We start from the raw sequence: 18,490 nt of genomic DNA, 5'->3' as shown, positions 1-18,490 counted from the left end.
TGCAACGGATAGGAAAAACGGAGGTGGTGAGAAGGCAGGACTGACAGATCAGAGGCTAGGGGCTGACTTCTACAAAGCAAGGGGGGCACTGTAGAACAGTCTCTCAGCACCTCATCTCCTTGCAGGCAAAATGGCTTGGCGGGAAGCAGAGTCCACACGCGTGGCACACCCACCTGTCACGGAGCCTGGCCCTGCGGACGGCCAGGCCATTTGGCTCACAAACACACACACAAGAGCGGCACTGCAAAGCGATCTCAAGGTAGGGGCATCCTTGAGAGTTTGGATCCAATGCCAGCTTTCACAAATAGAGCAAGAAGACGAGCCACCGTCTTGTGAAAGCATCCATCTGGCAAGTCTCATTTAATTATCATGGGCAACTGTGTGATGGGGCTGAAAAGTAGGACAGAACACAAAAAAACAGTGGAACTTTAGGAGAATGCTATTTGCTGAAGACGGCAGGCGCCATAAGGCAGGTCTCTCTGTGACTCTTCTCAAGTGTCATCTCCTCTTCCAAGCCATCCTCAATTCTCCAAAGCCAAGTTGGTCGGTCTCCCCTCCTTATTCCCACAGCGCGCTGGAGCACCTGACCCTCTTATACAACATCCTGGTCTGCCTCCTCCATCAGACTCTATGTTCTCCAGGGAAGAACCCCATCTTACCACTGGAACCTCAGAGTAGAGTCTGACCTGGGGCAGAAACAGGGTAAGAGCTGTCTGAACGATGTAGTCCCCTCCAAAGAACCAAGATCCTCAGAGTTGAAGGAATTCTATCAGAATCCCAAGAAAGGACCTGGGAAAAGAGCCTGATGGGGACTTTGCTGGGTAGGGACGCAATTGCCACTCTTTTTTATAATAGTGGGCCCATCAGACTGCCACAAGTCTACTGGCCGTGGGACTTGTGCTTAAACACTGAGATTAATGGGGAGAGGGGTAGGCAAACGCAGAGATGCCAAAGATAACTGGATAGGACATAGATGGGTTATAGATCAAGGTCCTAAGACCAATTCCCTCATATTGACATTCCCTCCTAATGCCACACAACAGATTTTTCAGAGTGGAATTAAATATGAACTCAATAAGGAAAAAAAAAAAAGCTGAAGGGGTACCTTAAGATGTTAACAGTGGTTACCCCTGGGTACTCAGGGTTATGGATAGTTTCTATTTTATTCTTTTGACTTATTTTCTAATTTTTTTTTTTTACCATGAACATGCAGCTAGCTAATAAGAACCAATAAAACATTTTTTAATTAAAAAAATTGGACCTGGGCGCCTGGGTGGCTCAGTGGGTTAAGCCGCTGCCTTCGGCTCAGGTCATGATCTCGGGGTCCTGGGATCGAGTCCCGCATCAGGCTGTCTGCTCAGCAGGAGCCTGCTTCCTCCTCTCTCTCTCTGCCTGCCTCTCTGCCTACTCGTGATCTCTGTCAAATAAATAAATAAAATCTTTAAAAAATAAAAAAATAAAAAAATTGGACCAGCTCAAAATTACATAATCAGTTACATTTCGCTCTGGCTACAAATGCTCCAGATCCAAGCCTTCCAGCGTGACACCTGGTAGCAGTTACACAAGGGCCAGGCCTGGCGAGTCCGTCCGGCTGGCCTACTTGTTCCCGAGTGCTGGTTAACTGGGCAGGTTTTTAAGCTACTGTCTCGGGCCAATTGTAACCCGAGGCTAGCAGAGCAGCTTCTGTCCTGTTGGTCCTTAGCCTGGCCAACCAAGCTCAGAAAGTCTTTAAACCTTAATGTGCCTTCGAAGGACTAAGAAAAAAAATTAAAACAGACATCCCTGCCCCCACCCCGGCCCCCCAATTCCAGAGATCCCAGAGATACAGAACGCTGAGGATCTGACCCAGCAAGGTGCCTTTTTATCGTACTTACAAAAGACCCTAATCAGGGCAGGGGATAAGGGTGAGGCAAGAGAAGCCCATAGGATGTGGAATTTGAGAAGGCACCCACCCTTCTCAAGGTCTTGCTAATACAGGGCTGGCACCGTGAGTGAGCACCTCCTTAAATTTTACACCCCAGGCGCCTCACCCTAATCCCAGCCGTGTCCCTAACATTGGTGATGACAGACCTCATTTTGAAAAGGCTAAATTACATGAGTACAGTTTCAGCTCTACATGGCAAGTTGCACTATGAAAATGTTTAATGCATAAAGAATGAGCTAGGTACAAATCTGATTCCTAAAAATGAAAATCTGGGCTCATCTGCATTTTGTAAGTGCCTCAATGCACTATGTAAGGCATTAAATATGCATTTTGCTTTTAAAGATACATAACTCTGCAATTCTCCAGGTTAAATCTGAGCTGTGGTTTCGGAGATATTCTGCAATCAGCACTATACCAAATGACACATTCCCTAATTCCTCCCAAGTTGGAGGTTCAGATAAGCCTAAGAGGTGCATGAGTTATGTATTTCCTACGGAGATTAAGAAAATAGCCTTTTCTCCTTTCAAAGCATCGTGGACCTGAGTCATTCCAGTGTCTCCAACAACACTGATCAACTCGTAGGCTGATTTCAGAGTGCTTATGACTCCATGGAGAATTTATGGCTCATGCAATTAAAAATCCTAACCATTTGCCGATTTACCCCCAAAGATATGTGATCTTGAAAAATATTCCTTTTCACCACCATCAGGTCCATACGGAAGGCAAGAACAGAACAAATTTTTAAGAACACAGCACAGATAATGAGAGCTGGGGCGGGGGTTGGAAGAGAGGCACAAGCAACAGAGGGAAAGCGTTTCTGAGCGGAGCTCCTCGCGCCCCTGACCACCTCGACCAGCTCCTGCCGTAAATGCACACTTGCCCACATGATACAATCAGCAAAGAACACAGACTGCAGTCTCCTAACAATAAAACACTAAACGAGGAGGGATTGTGAGGATGCATTTTGTTTTTACAACTGTGGGTCGGCTGGCGTTTAACGGACGCACAGCAATGCTTTGCAGCAACTGGTCATGATCCGGGCCTGGGTCGAACTCCTGCTGCAACACCGCTGCGATAAAGGAACTTAAATCAGCTGCAACAGGTGTACAAAAAAAATGCAGGTTGACTTTTACTTATATAAAAGTATCCTTAAAAAAAATAATCCCCAGGGACGCCTGGGTGGCTCAGTTGGTTAAGCAGCTGCCTTCGGCTCAGGTCATGATCCCAGCATCCTGGGATCGAGTCCCACATCGGGCTCCTTGCTCCGCAGGGAGCCTGCTTCTCCCTCTGACTCTGCCTTCCACTCTGTCTGCCTGTGCTCGCTCTCACTCTCTCTCCCTTCCCAAAAAAATAAATAAAATCTTTAAAAAAAAAAAAAAATCCCCAGAATAGATATTTTGAAAATGTATTTTGTTTTTACACATTGCTTTTGGTTTTTGTTTGTTTTTTTTTGTCTTAAAGATTGCCATGGAGGGGCGCCTGGGTGGGTCAGTCAGTTAAGGGCTCTTGGTTTCGGCTCAGGTCATGATCTCAGGGCCCTGAGATTCAGCTCCGCAGCAAGAAGCCTACTTAAGATTCTCTCCCTCTCCCTCTCCCATTCCCGGACACCTCTCTCTCCCTCCCTTAAGGGGGAAAAAAAAAATTGCCAGAAACTGGCATATGGGCACTTTGGTAGAAATTTGTTTAACAACTGAAACAAAACTTCAACTACAGTCACCTGTACCCAGCTGTCTTTAACAGGAGTGTTTACCATTAAAAACAAACAAACAAACAAACAAACAAAAAACCCCACCCTCCTAATGAAGTGATATTCTAAACTAGGGGTAAGCGAACTTTTCTTGTAAAGGCTGAAGCAGTAAATAATTCAGGCTCTGTGGGCCTTAGGGCCTAGGGTCTCTCCTGCACATATTCGAGTGTGCCACTGTATACCACAAATGTAGCCAGACATGCAAACCAATGTGCACAGCTGTGTTCAATAAACTTTACTTATGGACACTGACATTTGAATTTTATTTTCATGTCTCACAAAAATCCTCTGATTTCTTTTTTCAACCATTCAAAAAAGGTCTAAGTTTATGCGCCCTTCAAAACCTGGCTGCAGGCGGAATCTGGCCCCAGGACTATTCTGTCTATAGAGCCATTAAAGATCTCCCCAGTCCTGAGATTACCTTAAAACAGTAAAGAGATACAACTACCGGCGGAAAAGCTTCCTAGCCAGAATCACGATGCTTGGGTGCCTGGGTGGCTCAGTCATTAAGCCTCTGCCTTTGGCTCAGGTTATGATCCCAGGGTCCTGGGATCAAGCCCTACACTGGGCTCCCTGGCTCAGCAGGAAGCCTGCTTCTCCCGCTCTCACTCCCCCTGCTTGTGTTCCTTCTCTCTCTGTGTCTCTGTCAAATAAATAAATAAATAAATAAATAAATAAAATCTTAAAAAAAAAAAAAAATCACCCTGCTTGATTTCCGGGGGCACCACGGAATGGATGTATGTGACCCAGACAGGCGGAGAATGGATATGGACACACAACATGGAGGGCAGCCATGGGTTAAATGCTCGTTTTCTACTCAGGAAAAGCAGTGAATTCATTCTGTGACATAATTCAAAAGTGCAGTATAAGGGTTATGGACATAAAACGCTTGGAAGAATTGTAGTTCTTCTTGGGTTAATTTAAATTTACATTAAATTATAGGTGAACCTGTGCACACGTATCCACGAAGGGGGCTAATTTGATGTAAAATCATATCTGGCTCCGCTGGAAAGGAAACTTCCAAATTGTCCAAGTTCCACTCACAGAAAGGAAAGTCCTCATACTGTTTTCAGAAAATGATGCCCCAAGTTCAGGGTCAAATCCTAGCAGAAGCTGACCTGCTACAGAACTTAAACCTGCTTCTCCTGCTTTGCTGCCATAAACGTGAAACATCGGCCAGACCACACCAACAAAGGTCATCTAAACAGGTCACCTGTCGTCAAACAGGTTCAGTGTTTTACTAGATCCCCCTATTAGCAAGACCAGACCACCTTTTCTCATGAGATACGAAGGAAGAAGAACACCGACACACTTCCTAAATGTTCTTCAGAATGTAAGAGAATCCAATTCTACTTTAAAAAGGTAGGCTGCCATGAGATCCCTTTTTTCTTCCCACTCAAATGTCTCCAGCAATTCTTGTAGCCACAGACATCTTCATTAGGAGGAAGAGGTATGAAAGTGTCACATCAAAACAACACTCGTAACTCCCAAGCAATTGAACAACAAAAACCCATTTCAAATTCAGTAATAGAGAATAAAAACAGAGCTCAGATCCTGTCAGGTATCACCAATGAACACACACTACCTATAAAAAGATGAATGTAAAAAGACAAGTGCCTATTTTTACATGGATTAGCAACCCCAGGAAGAAGATCTGAAAATTATTCCTTAATTTAGAACTGTCCCAAAAGCCAGCACAGTGTATCTTCTGTGACATATGTTTGAGACATGGGAGCATGGAAGATAATGACAGATGATAACCTTATTTACTGCCAGGCACTTAGGCAAGGTCGCTCAGTTGAGATTAAACAAGATAATTATAAACCTTAAATAAGCAACTGACGGGCTTCTTTAAAACCCCAGTCACATCATTTGCAAACCAATCCGTACTCCACAGTGTTTCAAAACTGTGCCAGATGTGGGGTAAGAAAAATTATGCACAATCCATGCAATGAGATACCAAAAGGAGGTTGCAAAAGAACATTCCATGTCATGGAAAGGTGTGCACAATGCATTCAGCACCAAAACACAAGCTAATAAAGCAATATGACCTCATTTTTGTTGAAAAAAAATTTTTTTTAAATGCTCAGGAAGAACATATACAGTAAGGGTTTTATTAGCAATAATAATCTATAAAATGTAAATACTTTAAGAGGTATAATTAAAACTTGCTTATTTCCACTTCCTATCCCTCACGTTAACATTTTTATAATAAGAAAAAATTCTTTGAAGAACACATGTATTCAAACGTTTGCACAAACCAAGCTACCTTTCTGGTTACTATGATAGCCTTACAGCAAATTCTCCAAGGCAAGTAAATAAATCAGAAAGGAGTTCTCGTCGGCACTGATTTTATTTCATGTTTAAGAATTCCAGTAATTTGGGGGCGCCTGGGTGGCTCACTCGGTTGACCATCCAACTCTTGATTTCAGCTCTGATCATGATCCTGGGGTCGTGGGCTCGAAGCCCTGCATGGGGCTCCACTCTGGGCTGAGCGAGGAGCCTCTTGGGGTTCTCTTTCTCTCCCTCCATCCCTCCCCACTGCTTGCACTCTCCCTCTCTCCTTTAATAAAAAAAACAAAAAACCCAGAGTAGATATAATAGAATCCGTCTTGTAGGAAGAAACAACAACAACAAAAAACACTGAAAAGCAAAGCCTCTCAAGCAAAACAACAAAAAACACTGAAAAGTAAAGCCTCTCAAGCAAAACTCAACAGTCAAGTGGGTGAGTCGTAAGCCTTAAAATGTTTAGGCTCTAATGAAAATATGGTTTGGACACGGTTTGGACATGCAAATATTTGGAAGGTCCTATCAGCCCTAAAAAAAGGGAGACAGAAGGTAGAAAATATTCTTCCCCTTGAAGAGGCAAAGTTCTAGTAACTCTGCTCTCATCTCATGGCGATCCTGAAAGGCACAGACCGAGTCCCCAACTGGAGCAATCCTTGAGGGCCACCCCGCACTACCATTTAAACCTGTGTGAAGGTCGCAGAGACCTTCAGCCAGGTATGTGACCTAGAGGGCTGGCTGGCAGACAGTCCCAGCCCTGTCTCCACTCAGCGAACTTGACAGGTCCGCCCTCCCCTTCGGCAAACGTGCTCCTTTGTTTGCAAGGTGTTACCCTTCAGGGTGGCTTCTCTTTAGAACGAGAGCTTAACCACCCACACCTAGATTGAACTATGGCCAAAAATGTAAAAAGGCAGCCCAAAGTTTGCAAATGCGGTCCAAGAGAACTTTCTCATCAAGAGACCTCATTCTGGGTGACTTATCACTTGGACGGATGCGGGTACACACTGTGTGATCTATAAATAATTGCTCATACCAGACCGGATGTTAATTACATGATATGGTGATTTAGAAATGATGCATTATTTAGCATTTCCTCAAATCGTTTCAACCCCCTTTGAACACTTTGAAGTAGAGTCAGTGACTTTGAGGGTTAATCTGGTGCAATTCAGCAGTCATTTTGGACGGCCAATCTAGGTTAACATTACCGCGTAAGCCCAACAGTGAAGGCAAGCCCCGGGTTCTCGGTATCTTGCTTGTCCCACCTGTCTTCACTGTTAACCACACCTGAGCACCACAGTCCTCTGACTCAACACGCCAGCTCTGTCATTGAAGGGTGGACCTTTAAGAGCGAGGAGAGACCTATTTCTGACCCCGAGAGACCATGTACCACAAATTTTAGATTCATAATGCTGATCAGGAAACGTGACAGATAACGTTTTAAAGAGGCATTTTAAGGTTACCGGGAAAGCAAGACCAAAATGGGCTATCACCCACACGGTTAGCGTGTCTATTACCAAAAAAAAAAAAAAAAAAAGGAAAGAAAAGAAAAGAAAAAGAACAAATGTGGACAAGGGTATGGAGAAGAAGGAACCCTCACGCACTGGTCCTGGGAACGCAAAGTGGTACAGGTGATGTGGAAAAGAGCATGGAGGTTCCCTAAGAAATTAAAAATAGAACTACCCTAGGATCCAGCAGTCAATCCCACTTCTTGGTATGTATCCTAAGGAAACAAAACTATCACCTCAAAGAGAGACCTGTGCTCCTATGTTCACTGCGGTATTATTCACGACAGCCAAGGTATGGAAACCACCTAAATTTCCTTCGATGGATGACTAGAGAAAGTGAATGTGACACACACATACACAAACACACTGGAATATTATTCCGCCTTAAAAAGAAGGAAATCAGGGGCGCCTGGGTGGCTCAGTTGGGTAAGCATTTCGGGCTCTCTGCTCAGCGGGGGGGCCTGCTTCTTCTGTCCCTCCCTACTCCTGCTCATGCTCACTCTGTCTCTCTCTCTCTCTCTCTCAAATAAATAAATAAATAAAATCTTTAAAAAAAAAAAAGAAGAAGAAGAAGAAGAAGAACAAGGAAATCCTGCCATTTGTGACAACACGGATGAAGCTCGAAGGCATTATGTGACGTGAAATAAGTCCCACAGAAAGACAAATACTATGTGGTATTCCTTAAACAAGTTCATCAAAGAAGAGCAGAAAAAGTGGTTGCCAGGGCCTAAGGGACAGGGGAAATCGGGAGAGGCATGAGCATTAAAGGAATTCGAACAGGCAGAAGATGGGGAAGTTCTAAGGAGCTAATGAATTGTAATTCATTACTAATGAATTGTAATTGTAATTCATTAGCTCCTTAGAACTTACCCGTCTTCTACAAGTTCTAAGTAGGTGTACCAACTCCAGTTGGTAACACCGTATTATATAACCGAAATTTGCTAAGAAAGTAGAACTTAAAGGTTCCCACCAAAAAAACACACCAAACACCCCGCCTTCCAAAAAAACCCAGAAAACCAAAACCAAAAAGGGTAAACATGGAAGGTGACAAATGTGTTAATTAACTTGATGGCGGGGGCGGGGGGGAGGGGGCAGGGGGTTCCTTTCAAAATGTTTACATGTATCAAAGTTGTCATGTATACACTTCAAATATCTTTCAGTTTTGTCAAGTGTCCCCCAAAAGAGCTGAAAAAAAAGTCTATTGGATCTTCTCAAAATTGTTCCAGGTGTTTGAAAAACAACTGCTTTATCCTATTAATTATACTTTCCACAATTATGGACATTCCTTCACGATTCACATGGGATTATCTGAAATTATATGCCAAAATAAACTTGTAAAATATGTACATTACTGATTAACATTAAAGTCCACTAAAACATTTGAAATGTATTCCAGAAATATTGGGTGGAGAGGGGAAAAGAGCACATGTATCACTTAGAGTAAAATGTACATTTTGCCTTTTATTTGTCCTGGATCTAGTAAAAACCTTACTGTGTGACAGTTATTGTTAAGCAAGGAGTCCATGGGTTTCTAACTGAGTATCTCAGGCTACCTACAGAATCTTGGTGGTGCTGGTTTTTCTAATACCTCCAGGGATTTTGGAAAGACTAGGTCCTATTAGCAAAGCACTTTGCTTATATTATGTCATCATAGCTAAATATATATTTAAGAGGAAAAAAAAAAGGCACTTTTGGGTGCTTGTACAGATTTCAGAATTCTACTCTCCTCCCAATTCTGCTCTGCAAAGCAAGAAAATGGCCATTTTCACCAAGGATCTCCAACTTCTTTTTAGAGCTAAGAATCTGATTTCTGTATACATCTTCCACAAGCCTGGCAAGAGTGATAATAGTAATGCAAATTCAATGCAAAGAATCACTGGCTTTCACGGTTTTGTTTTTTAATGAAAACTCCATTCCCCATGTCCCCTTCCAAAAAGGGGGGGGGGTGTCTAAGTGGCTCAGTCAGTGAAGCATCCAACTCTTGATTTCAGCTCAGGTCATGATCTTGGGGGTGTGAGATCACTGAGCCCCACGTCGGGCTCCACGCAGGATGTGGAGTCTGCTTTAGATTCTCTTCCTCTCCCTCTCCCTCTCCCTCTGCCCCCCTCCACTGCCATCCCACATTCTCTCTGATTCCTCTAAACAAAATCAAAAAACCTCCCATCACTTTGCACTGGAAGTTCTGCTGAAAAACAGCAAACATGTTATACAGCTCCTGGCCTTTATAAATCACCTTTAAGGCCACAGAGCCAACTGCACAGACCCAGGGAAATCATAGCTTGGTTAGAGAAGGTAAAAACAGACTTAAAACATTTTCAAGTTTAATATGCTACATATTTTTCTCTAACACAGAATATGGTATTTTTTAAAGCCTCCCACATAAGCAATTAAAACACACGCACACACACACACACACACACACCCAGTGTACTCAAATTTACATGTGGAGTTTTTAAAACAAATGACTTTTTCAACCATCAAACATTCAACCATTCAAAATCATGGATTTCCATAAGCATTTCTCAGCACTGAATCTATTAAGCAATTATGCATCAATGTCACTGAATAAAAGTCACTGAATTTCTGCACTAATATTATGCATTTATTATTCTGATTTTTATCAGTTCTAATTTTTGCACAGCCGAATTCCTTTCATCCTTGGGGCTAAGCTTATTTACAGAATTAATCACACAGCAGATCTACGGAGGCATTTGGCTCAGCTAAAACATTATGCCAAAATGGACACAACTGCTCCAATTTTAAGTTTCAAAACTGTTTTTGAATACTTTGGATTTTACCATTCCAAAATCTCTTTCAATTAAAAAAAAAAAATCAACAAAGTAATTAGCTACCTTTATCTGTAAAGACCGATTGGACACACTTCACAAGAGGGAGATGTTTTTAAGCTTCACACAAAAATACCATCCCTGTCAAGGCCTTTGGAGCTCGAGAAATCCGATGGGTTGGTAAGTGAAGAAGTGCCTTTGGTTAGTTAGTGTTTGTAACAAACTGAGAGCAACGAAAGACTTCCTGAAAAACTTACCCTAAGTGGGGAGACTCTTCACCACTCTTACCTGTGTGCCCCGCGTGACCCACAGGAGCTCGGCAACTGCTGGGTCTGAGACCCAGGCCCCGGCATAACCAAAAGGCCTTCTGCCCCAACAGGAAATCCAGGGGGTAAAAAAAATCATTTGAAAAGCTTAATGCTGGTTCCCATCTCATTTCAAACAGGCATGAGTTCACCAGAAGGGGTGACCAAGAGGCGCCTGGGTGGCTCAGTGGGTTAAGCCTCTGCCTTCTGCTCAGGTCATGATCTCAGAGTCCTGGGATCGAGCCCCACATCAGGCTCACTGCTCAGTCTGCCTGCCTCTCTGCCTGCTTGTGGTCTCTCTCTCTGTCAAATAAATAAATAAAATCTTTAAAAAAAAAAGAGAAAAGAGGTGACCAACGCTGCTCCTGCTGGATAGCAAACTGGCCCGGTAAGGAAAACGGCTGCAATTTTGTCACCAGAGAAAAAGAACGGTGACTTTAGAGACATCTTTCAAAGTTCAGGGACTCGCAGCCAACCGGCAGATCACACTAGCAAATGGAAGCAGGAAGAGGAGGAAAAGAGACAAGAGCTTCATGCTTCCTTGACCTTGAAGCCAGGGAAAGAGAGATGCAAATGGCACTTAATTTTATAAAATTTCCAACTGCTGAGCTTCTCCAAGTGAAGTCTGTGGAGCCGGCTGTGGCCGTGATCTGATGTTACTGGTCCAAAGAGGGGTGAGTGCAACCAACCAGCAATAAGCATTTACAGGGAGAAATTGGACAGAGTAATTTTTCTAGCTACTGAATCTCACAGTAAAAAAAAAAAAAAAAATTTAATTTGGATGTTGCGTATGTCTGCTGTTTTTACTCACTTCACCTTCCTAGGGATTGGTTCTTACTGTATTTTGTAGCAAGTACTGATCCAGAATAAATCAGAAATTTTTTAAAAAAGGCCCTTTACTACAGTTGGATAAGTGCCACACTAGAGCACCCAAAAATCCAGTTTCATGTGGAGAGTAAGCTTAGGATGCTTGTAAGGATATTGATTTACCTGTAATCGCCTCTTAAATTACTTGAATATTGAGATTTTTCAGAAGCAGGTAATTTGGCCCATGTGTAATATGCTAAGCGCCTCTGATTAACATCTGAATTAATCTAGAGATATTTGAAATTCAGGCCAATGAGATGCCTATCATCAGCACTGTTCTGAGGAACTGAGATGTTAATTAACACGATTTCCTCAAAAAAGGTAAGTTCCGTGGTCAGAGCCCTTTGAGCTGTGCACCCCATCCCAAACTCCCTTCCGGGGATTTGGAAGCACATTAAGGATCCTGACAAAGCCTGGAGTGAAGAAACTTGTTTAGTTCCACATATGTGACCCTCTTTATCTAACACCTAAGACCACCTTGTTCTTGGAAATAAGGGTGCCGTTAAAAGACTTCACATTGGCAATCAAACACCCGCCCTGAGTATCACTTTCCTGTCTTCATTTGTAGTTTGATCTCTCTCCCCCACCCTGTACTACCGAGCTGCAATCAAGGAAGTAACTTGCACAAGGACTTCACAGTAAGCTCCTTGCGGACAAAAAACTGGCACCCATCCTTTGTTCCCACGGCCCTCCTGCAGCCCAACACACACAAAGGGCTCAACAGAGTTTCTAAGTTGCTCCCTAGGGAATGTTCCAGACTGTCTCCTCACCCTCAGCCCCCCAACACACACCCAGGATCCAAATTCCCATGGTCATCTTGCCGACCACTCCTCTGGAATTCTGCCTCTTTGGAGGCCTCCTGTCCCCTGGTCCCCTGGGTGGTGTGGCAGACACGGCTCCCTTCCCTGGATGTGCAGATAGGCCCCAGGGTAGAACCAGGAAGCAGCTTTGCACGGGGCAGGAGTCCCTGCTGGTGAGCATGCGCCCTCGGCCTCAATCTCTGTGCAAAGATGTTTCTCTACAATGTTGCGCAGCAGAGCAGAACCTAGACGTTTGGGTTTCCGTGCCCCAAGCTCTGCTACCCCCTAAACCACCTGCTCCCTCTCCCACAGTATCCACGTGCTCTGCAGAAGGGTCCTGTCGAGCCTGATCGATACTGCATTCATCCTAGTGGGAGAACAATCTAAACACAAATAATATCACAACCCCGAAAGAGAAAGCACTGTGACAAAGAAATCATGTCAGAGCCTGATAGCATCTCTCTCCCAATGAACACCACCAGGTCCTATTCAACCTCTGGCTCCCTGTTTCAACAATCAATAATAATACATTTTCCCGCAAACGCCTGTTATTTTTAACTTCTATGGCTCCTCTGTTTACTTCAAAGGCGGCACCCAGAATCCGAGTGACCTCCACAAGGTCGTGTGGTCAGTGAAATATAGGCCAAGGAACTGGTCCTCACACACATTCTTCCAACCACCAAACCACGGGGTCTTTGTTAAGGTCAAAATTATCATGAGACGTTATTTACATAGTACACAATGAGCTCGGTTCTGCAGCTGTTACAAACACCCGCCACGACTTCAAATAATAAAAAATAAAAAGATAAGGAACCATTCGCTTTACTCACTGTTCACATAAACATTAAAAGTCACGGAAGAGTTGACATCGGCATTGGACACTTGAAATGTGTAAGTGCCTCCTTCGTTCCCTTTTAATCTGGTGAGATGCAGTTCACTCACGTATCTACGGAAGGAGAGAAAAGAGAAGAACTCAATCCCCGGGGAACGGTGTGCCTCGAGTGTGGGACTTTTCCAGTTTCTCTCTGGAAATACATGCCTGTTCGAGGATGAACAGAACTCACTTCACTCAGCATTAACAAGACCCACATTAATAAATCCAGACACAGACGCTTGCATTTAATTTGGGACAAATGGCTGCGTGGGGAGAGGCTTCCTCAGCCCGAAGGCAACCTCGTGGAGACTTCAGCCTCTCTCCCCCTCCCTGGTTGTCCTCATGCCCACGTCCCTCTCTGCCCACAGTCCTTCACCAGCGTCCCGAACTCACCTGTCCTGCTGCACTTTACCACCGAGCACCTGGCCAGGCCGGCAGGTGTCCACGTGGAGGTGTGGGACCCTCGCAGCCAGGTCAACTCTGGGGCCCTCAGCTTCCCTCTCACAAGGACCATAAGCTCCTGGTTCCCCTTCACCCCACTACTTCTTCCCAGTGTCTTTTGCAGGATTTGCTCTTCGAGCTTCCCTTTCACTGCAAGGACACCAGCTACAGCCACGTAGACGGAGCACGTAGGCGTGCCAGGGGAGTTACGGACATGGGCACGGGTGGGGATGGAGAGCCCCACGCAGCCCCTGACCCGCTGGAGCCACACAGCGGCCTAGTCGGCCTCTCCTCTCACACTGCCCCACCCTGAGCAAGCTACTCTCCGGCTGAACTACTTGCGGTTTGCTCACGACTTTCCAATCTCTACCTCTAGTTCAGACTTCTTGGTCCTACGCCGCCTCTGCAAAGCTATTTTCATGCCCCCAGTCTCCTGCCTCGTGGGTACAGCTAATAATGACTCACACCTGCAACGTCCTCCTCCCAAGTCTTGCCCTGGGACACCCGACCCCATTTTGAAGTTGACTGCCCATCCTGGTCGACAGCCGATGAGTGCCTGTCCGTGGGAAGGGACCTGCTCCAGAGGGCCCCTGCGCTCAGCCTGCCACTCACCCATCCATCCTTTCTTTCCTCCTTTACTTTACCCTCCCTGCCCTGCTCTCCTACTGCCTGCCAGGTCTCTCTCTCCCTTAATGAAGCCCTTGACCCGGAATCCCTCTGCTCTGCTTCTAGGGAACCTGACCTGGGATACTTCCAACTGAATGTCTCCTACCTGAATGTCTCCACTCGAGACAACCTCCAATTTAACAAACCCTAAGCCAAACTCACTGTCTTTGCCCCCACAACCCTTCCTCCTCCTTGAACGGCATTCCCCTCACCATCCAACATGGCTGACGGACACAGAACCCGAAGGCCATCTTCAGCTCCTACCTCTCTCTCCCAGCCCCGTAACCACTGAGTCTTACTGAAGAGGTAGTCCGACGCCTCCCAAATCCATCCTCCTCCCTCCGGCCCTTGAACTTTGATCTGGGACAGCGTCACCTCTCACCCACAGCCCTAACAGCCCATACCTCCTGACTGGAAAAAAATACGAAGTCTATCCAGGCATCTAGATCTAGACATCTGAGCCAGGTCAAGTTATGTAACTCACTGTGCCTCACTTTCCTCTTCTCCAGAAATGACAGAAATCAAAGAGCGCCTGTCCATGGGGTTTGTGAAGACTAAAATTATTGACTTAAAATAAGGGAAGGTTCTTAGAACGGCACAGCACAGCCAAGAGCACCTGCAGCCTACGTAGAGTAAGCAACTTGAACGATTTTACTTTTTAATTTTCTTATTATTTTAATTTATTTATTTTTATCTCACTTTCTACTATTTTACGATTGCTACTGTTTTCATTAAAATGTCTTGAGGATCAAATGAAAGGTGTGGGGGCCCCTGGGTGGCACAGGCAGTTAAGTGTCTGACTCTTGGCTTTAGCTCAGGTGGTGATTTCCAAGTTGTAAGTGGTCATCTCGGGGTTGTGAGATCGAGCCCCGTATTGGCTCCGACGTCGGTAGGGAGTCTGCCAAAGTGTCTCTCGGCCCCTCCCTGCGCTCTCAATCTCTCTCTCTCAAATAAATAAATAGGGGCACCTGGGTGGCTCAGTCAGTTAAGTGGCTGCCTTCAGCTCAAGCCCCGATCCCAGGGTACGGGGATGGAGCCCCAAATTGGGCTCCCTGCTCAGAGGGGAATCTGCTTCTCCCCCTCCTTCCTGCCTGTGCTCTATCTCTATCTCAAATAAATAAATATTTTAAATAAATACATAAATAAGTAAATCTTTAAAAAAAAAAGGGGGGGGGGAGAAATGTGATGTGACGGAACTTGGCTTCACTGCCTGCCTGGCCCAAAACTACTGAATGAGGCTTAGTTTTCTTTTAGTTTAGGGTTTGTTGGTTGGTTTTTTAGGTTTTGTTGTTGGTTTTGTTTTTTGTTTTTTGTTTTTTTTTTAGAGAGAGAGAGAGAAAATATGCTCATGTGAGCTTTGGGCCGGGGTAACAGAGGGAGAGAGAAGAGAGAAGCAGATTCCATGCAGAGCCGACAGCCCAACATCGGGCTGGATCCCATGACCCTGAGATCATAACCTGAGCCAAAATCAAGAGTCAGAGGCTTAACCTAGACTGAGCCACCCAGGTGCCTATTTTTCTACAGCTTTTAAAAAAGGATTCAAAGCATCGACTTTCCTCTTTCTCTAAAAAATTACTTAATGGGTCCCTCGTATATGCCAGTCCCTGCTTTGAACTATCCTCCATACTAGAGATGCAAATACTGTTGCCCAGACTTTTTTGTGTGCTTTCAACACATAGCCAAAGGCAATACTGGTCTGAGGGCTCACGAAGGAGCCCCAAACTCCTTTTATCAGGTGTTCTTTCCCATTTATGGGTCACAGAAATAGCATCGGGCAAGCCAAGAGAAGCGGGAGATGTCTAATCCCCAAAGCAAGGCTCTTTTCTTACCTGATATTACTTTCATTGTCAGACTTGGGATAATCTTCCCATTTATCAGTGAAGGTTCTGTTCATATAAATCCACTGCTGGTGTTCAGGTCTGGGATATGCCTCATATTCAACAATCAGGTCCACATTCTCGCCATCATTGACAAATATTGTAGTATTCATCATGGGGAAGATATTAATGAATCCTTTATCTAATTAGAACAGAACAAAACAGGAAGAAACTATTACCCACAACGATGCAACAGAGAACACAACTTCATCTCTGGATCACAAAGATAACTGACAGGTTTCAGGTTATTAATTGGCAATTACAAGACAATTTTAACTGGCCATTAGAACTTTTTTTTTTTCTTTTTGCTCTTGTAGAATCACAGCCATAAGGGGTGGACAGACACACCTGAAATGTTTATTCTCCCATCTCTGTCTCTCAAACAACTCTCTTAAAGATCTAGCTCCTTATCATATATCTAGAATGACTCGTCCTGATGTTTCCTAGGTTAAAAAGCTTTTGGACTAACTAGTTAGCCCCTACCCAGACCCAATATAAATGTATATGTGATAGGAATGTGTCATAAACCAAGAAGAGGAAGACAGCCCTAATGGTGAATGAAGATGTTGAAAGAACACCATTTACTATTTAAAGAAAAATAAACTTACACCTTCTCATCACATTGTAAGTCACAGATGAAATCAAGGACATTTTAACAACCATACCATATTTTTAACTGAACAACAGAATTCACTCCTATCAAACTTCTTCTGTAGAGGGGGGAGCAGTTTTCTAGGCTTTTTAGGAACTACAGAAGAAAGAATAATCATAAAACCATAAAAATCCTAAGACTGAATACATAAGCATTTTTAAATGTCTCTACAGTAAAATTAAGACAGTAGGAAAGAGAACATGAAAATATAGATGGAAAAATATTGAAACTAGTAATTAAAATAAGGCTTCACTTTTCACTTATTAAAAATAGCAAAACTTCAATAAAGCTGCTAAAAAATAAAGTATATCCATCCTATGGAAACACAGCAAAACTAATTTGAAAGAAACTCAATAATTTTCCAAGTGTGGTAAAAGTAGCACGCTGAACTACACACTGTAAATTGGCACAAGTCTTTCAGAAAGCATGTAGCAATATAGATTTTCTATAATTATCTATTCTCCCATTTAACCCTGTAACTCCTATCTGAGAACACTTCTCAGTGTATAACTGCATACACAGAAGGAATGGCCATCTACCCTGGATGTAGTAATTTTTTTACATCAGAGAACTGGTTAATACAGCAGCCCTCCAAAATGGCTATAATATAATAATATAAGAAAGAGCTTGAAAAAACTGTACTAAAATAATTTCCAATATAATTTTTATAGCCACCATTTACAGAATGTTTACTAGGGGCCAAGAACTGCCCTAAGTACCTTAGTATACATTTAGATGAATAATTATGACAAATATTTAATTTTATAACAATACTAAGAGAGAAAGCACATAACTCCTAATTTATGGATGAAAACTATCCAGTCCTGGAAAGCTAAAGAGCCAGAGAACCAAAGGCAGAGCCCAGATCTGAACAAAGGTTTGTGAGAAGCCAAGTCTGGCCTCTTTTTATGGCAGCATATACCCTAGATTCGTGAGAGAGAAAGAATAAAATCATATGTATAGGGGCGCCTGGGTGGCTCAGGGGGTTAAGCATCTGCCTTCAGCCCAGGTCTCGATTCCAGGGTCCCAGGATAGAGTCGTGCTTCCGGCTCCTTGCTGAGCAGGGAACCCGCTTCTCCCTCTCCTTCTGCCCCTCTCCCCACTCATGCTCCTTCTCTCTCTCAAATAAATAAATAAAATATTTTAAAAATCTTATGTATAATTGAAACCCTGCTGTGTACAAAAATATAAGCAATATACCAAATCTTATAAACAGTTAAATCACATTGGTGGGATTATGGAAGCATTTTCTTTTTTTTTTTTTTAAAGATTTTATTTATTTATTTGACAGACAGAGATCACAAGTAGGCAGAGAGGCAGGCAGAGAGCGGGGAGGCAGGCTCCCTGCTGAGCAGAGAGCCCGATGCGGGGCTTGATCCCAGGACCCTGAGATCATGACCTGAGCCGAAGGCAGAGACTTTAACCCACTGAGCCACCCAGGCACCCCTATGGAAGGGTTTTCATTTTATCCTTCCATTTGTTTTTCAAAATTTAAGAATTATAAAATTTAAAATTGTTAATCATTATTTTTGGCACTACTGGGGTGACTATATTAAGGTCTCACATAAGTTGTCATTCTAGTATTTAATGCCGGTTAGTTTCCTATAGATTCAGAATAAAAGGTGTCCAACTATACCGATGGAAAAGGAACTGAGACAGGTGTGAATAAGAAATCACCCAGGTGAATGCTGAAGATGGAAACCACCACCCTGTTCTAATACCTGCTTCATAAATGAAACCCCTTGCTATTTTTAAAGCAA

The 18,490-nt window shown here is 43.7% G+C and overlaps 1 protein-coding gene across 4 annotated transcripts in view; it reads right to left on the bottom strand.

The window, feature by feature from the left end:
- Positions 1 to 18,490, bottom strand: part of KIT (KIT proto-oncogene, receptor tyrosine kinase) — an 86,277-nt gene that overhangs the window by 19,420 nt on the left and 48,367 nt on the right. For all 4 annotated transcript variants that reach the window (XM_059384128.1, XM_059384139.1, XM_059384147.1 and 1 more), the window contains exons 6-7: positions 16,031 to 16,220; positions 13,051 to 13,166 (exon numbers count right to left, since the gene is read on the bottom strand). In XM_059384128.1, the coding sequence (XP_059240111.1) occupies positions 13,051 to 13,166; positions 16,031 to 16,220 (306 nt within the window). The remainder of the gene's footprint in view (positions 1 to 13,050; positions 13,167 to 16,030; positions 16,221 to 18,490) is intronic.

Source organism: Mustela nigripes, chromosome 1 (assembly GCF_022355385.1).
Source record: "Mustela nigripes isolate SB6536 chromosome 1, MUSNIG.SB6536, whole genome shotgun sequence".
NCBI lineage: Eukaryota > Metazoa > Chordata > Mammalia > Carnivora > Mustelidae > Mustela > Mustela nigripes.
Note: the sequence above shows the minus strand (reverse complement) of the source record. Positions and strands in the feature narration are given on the sequence as shown.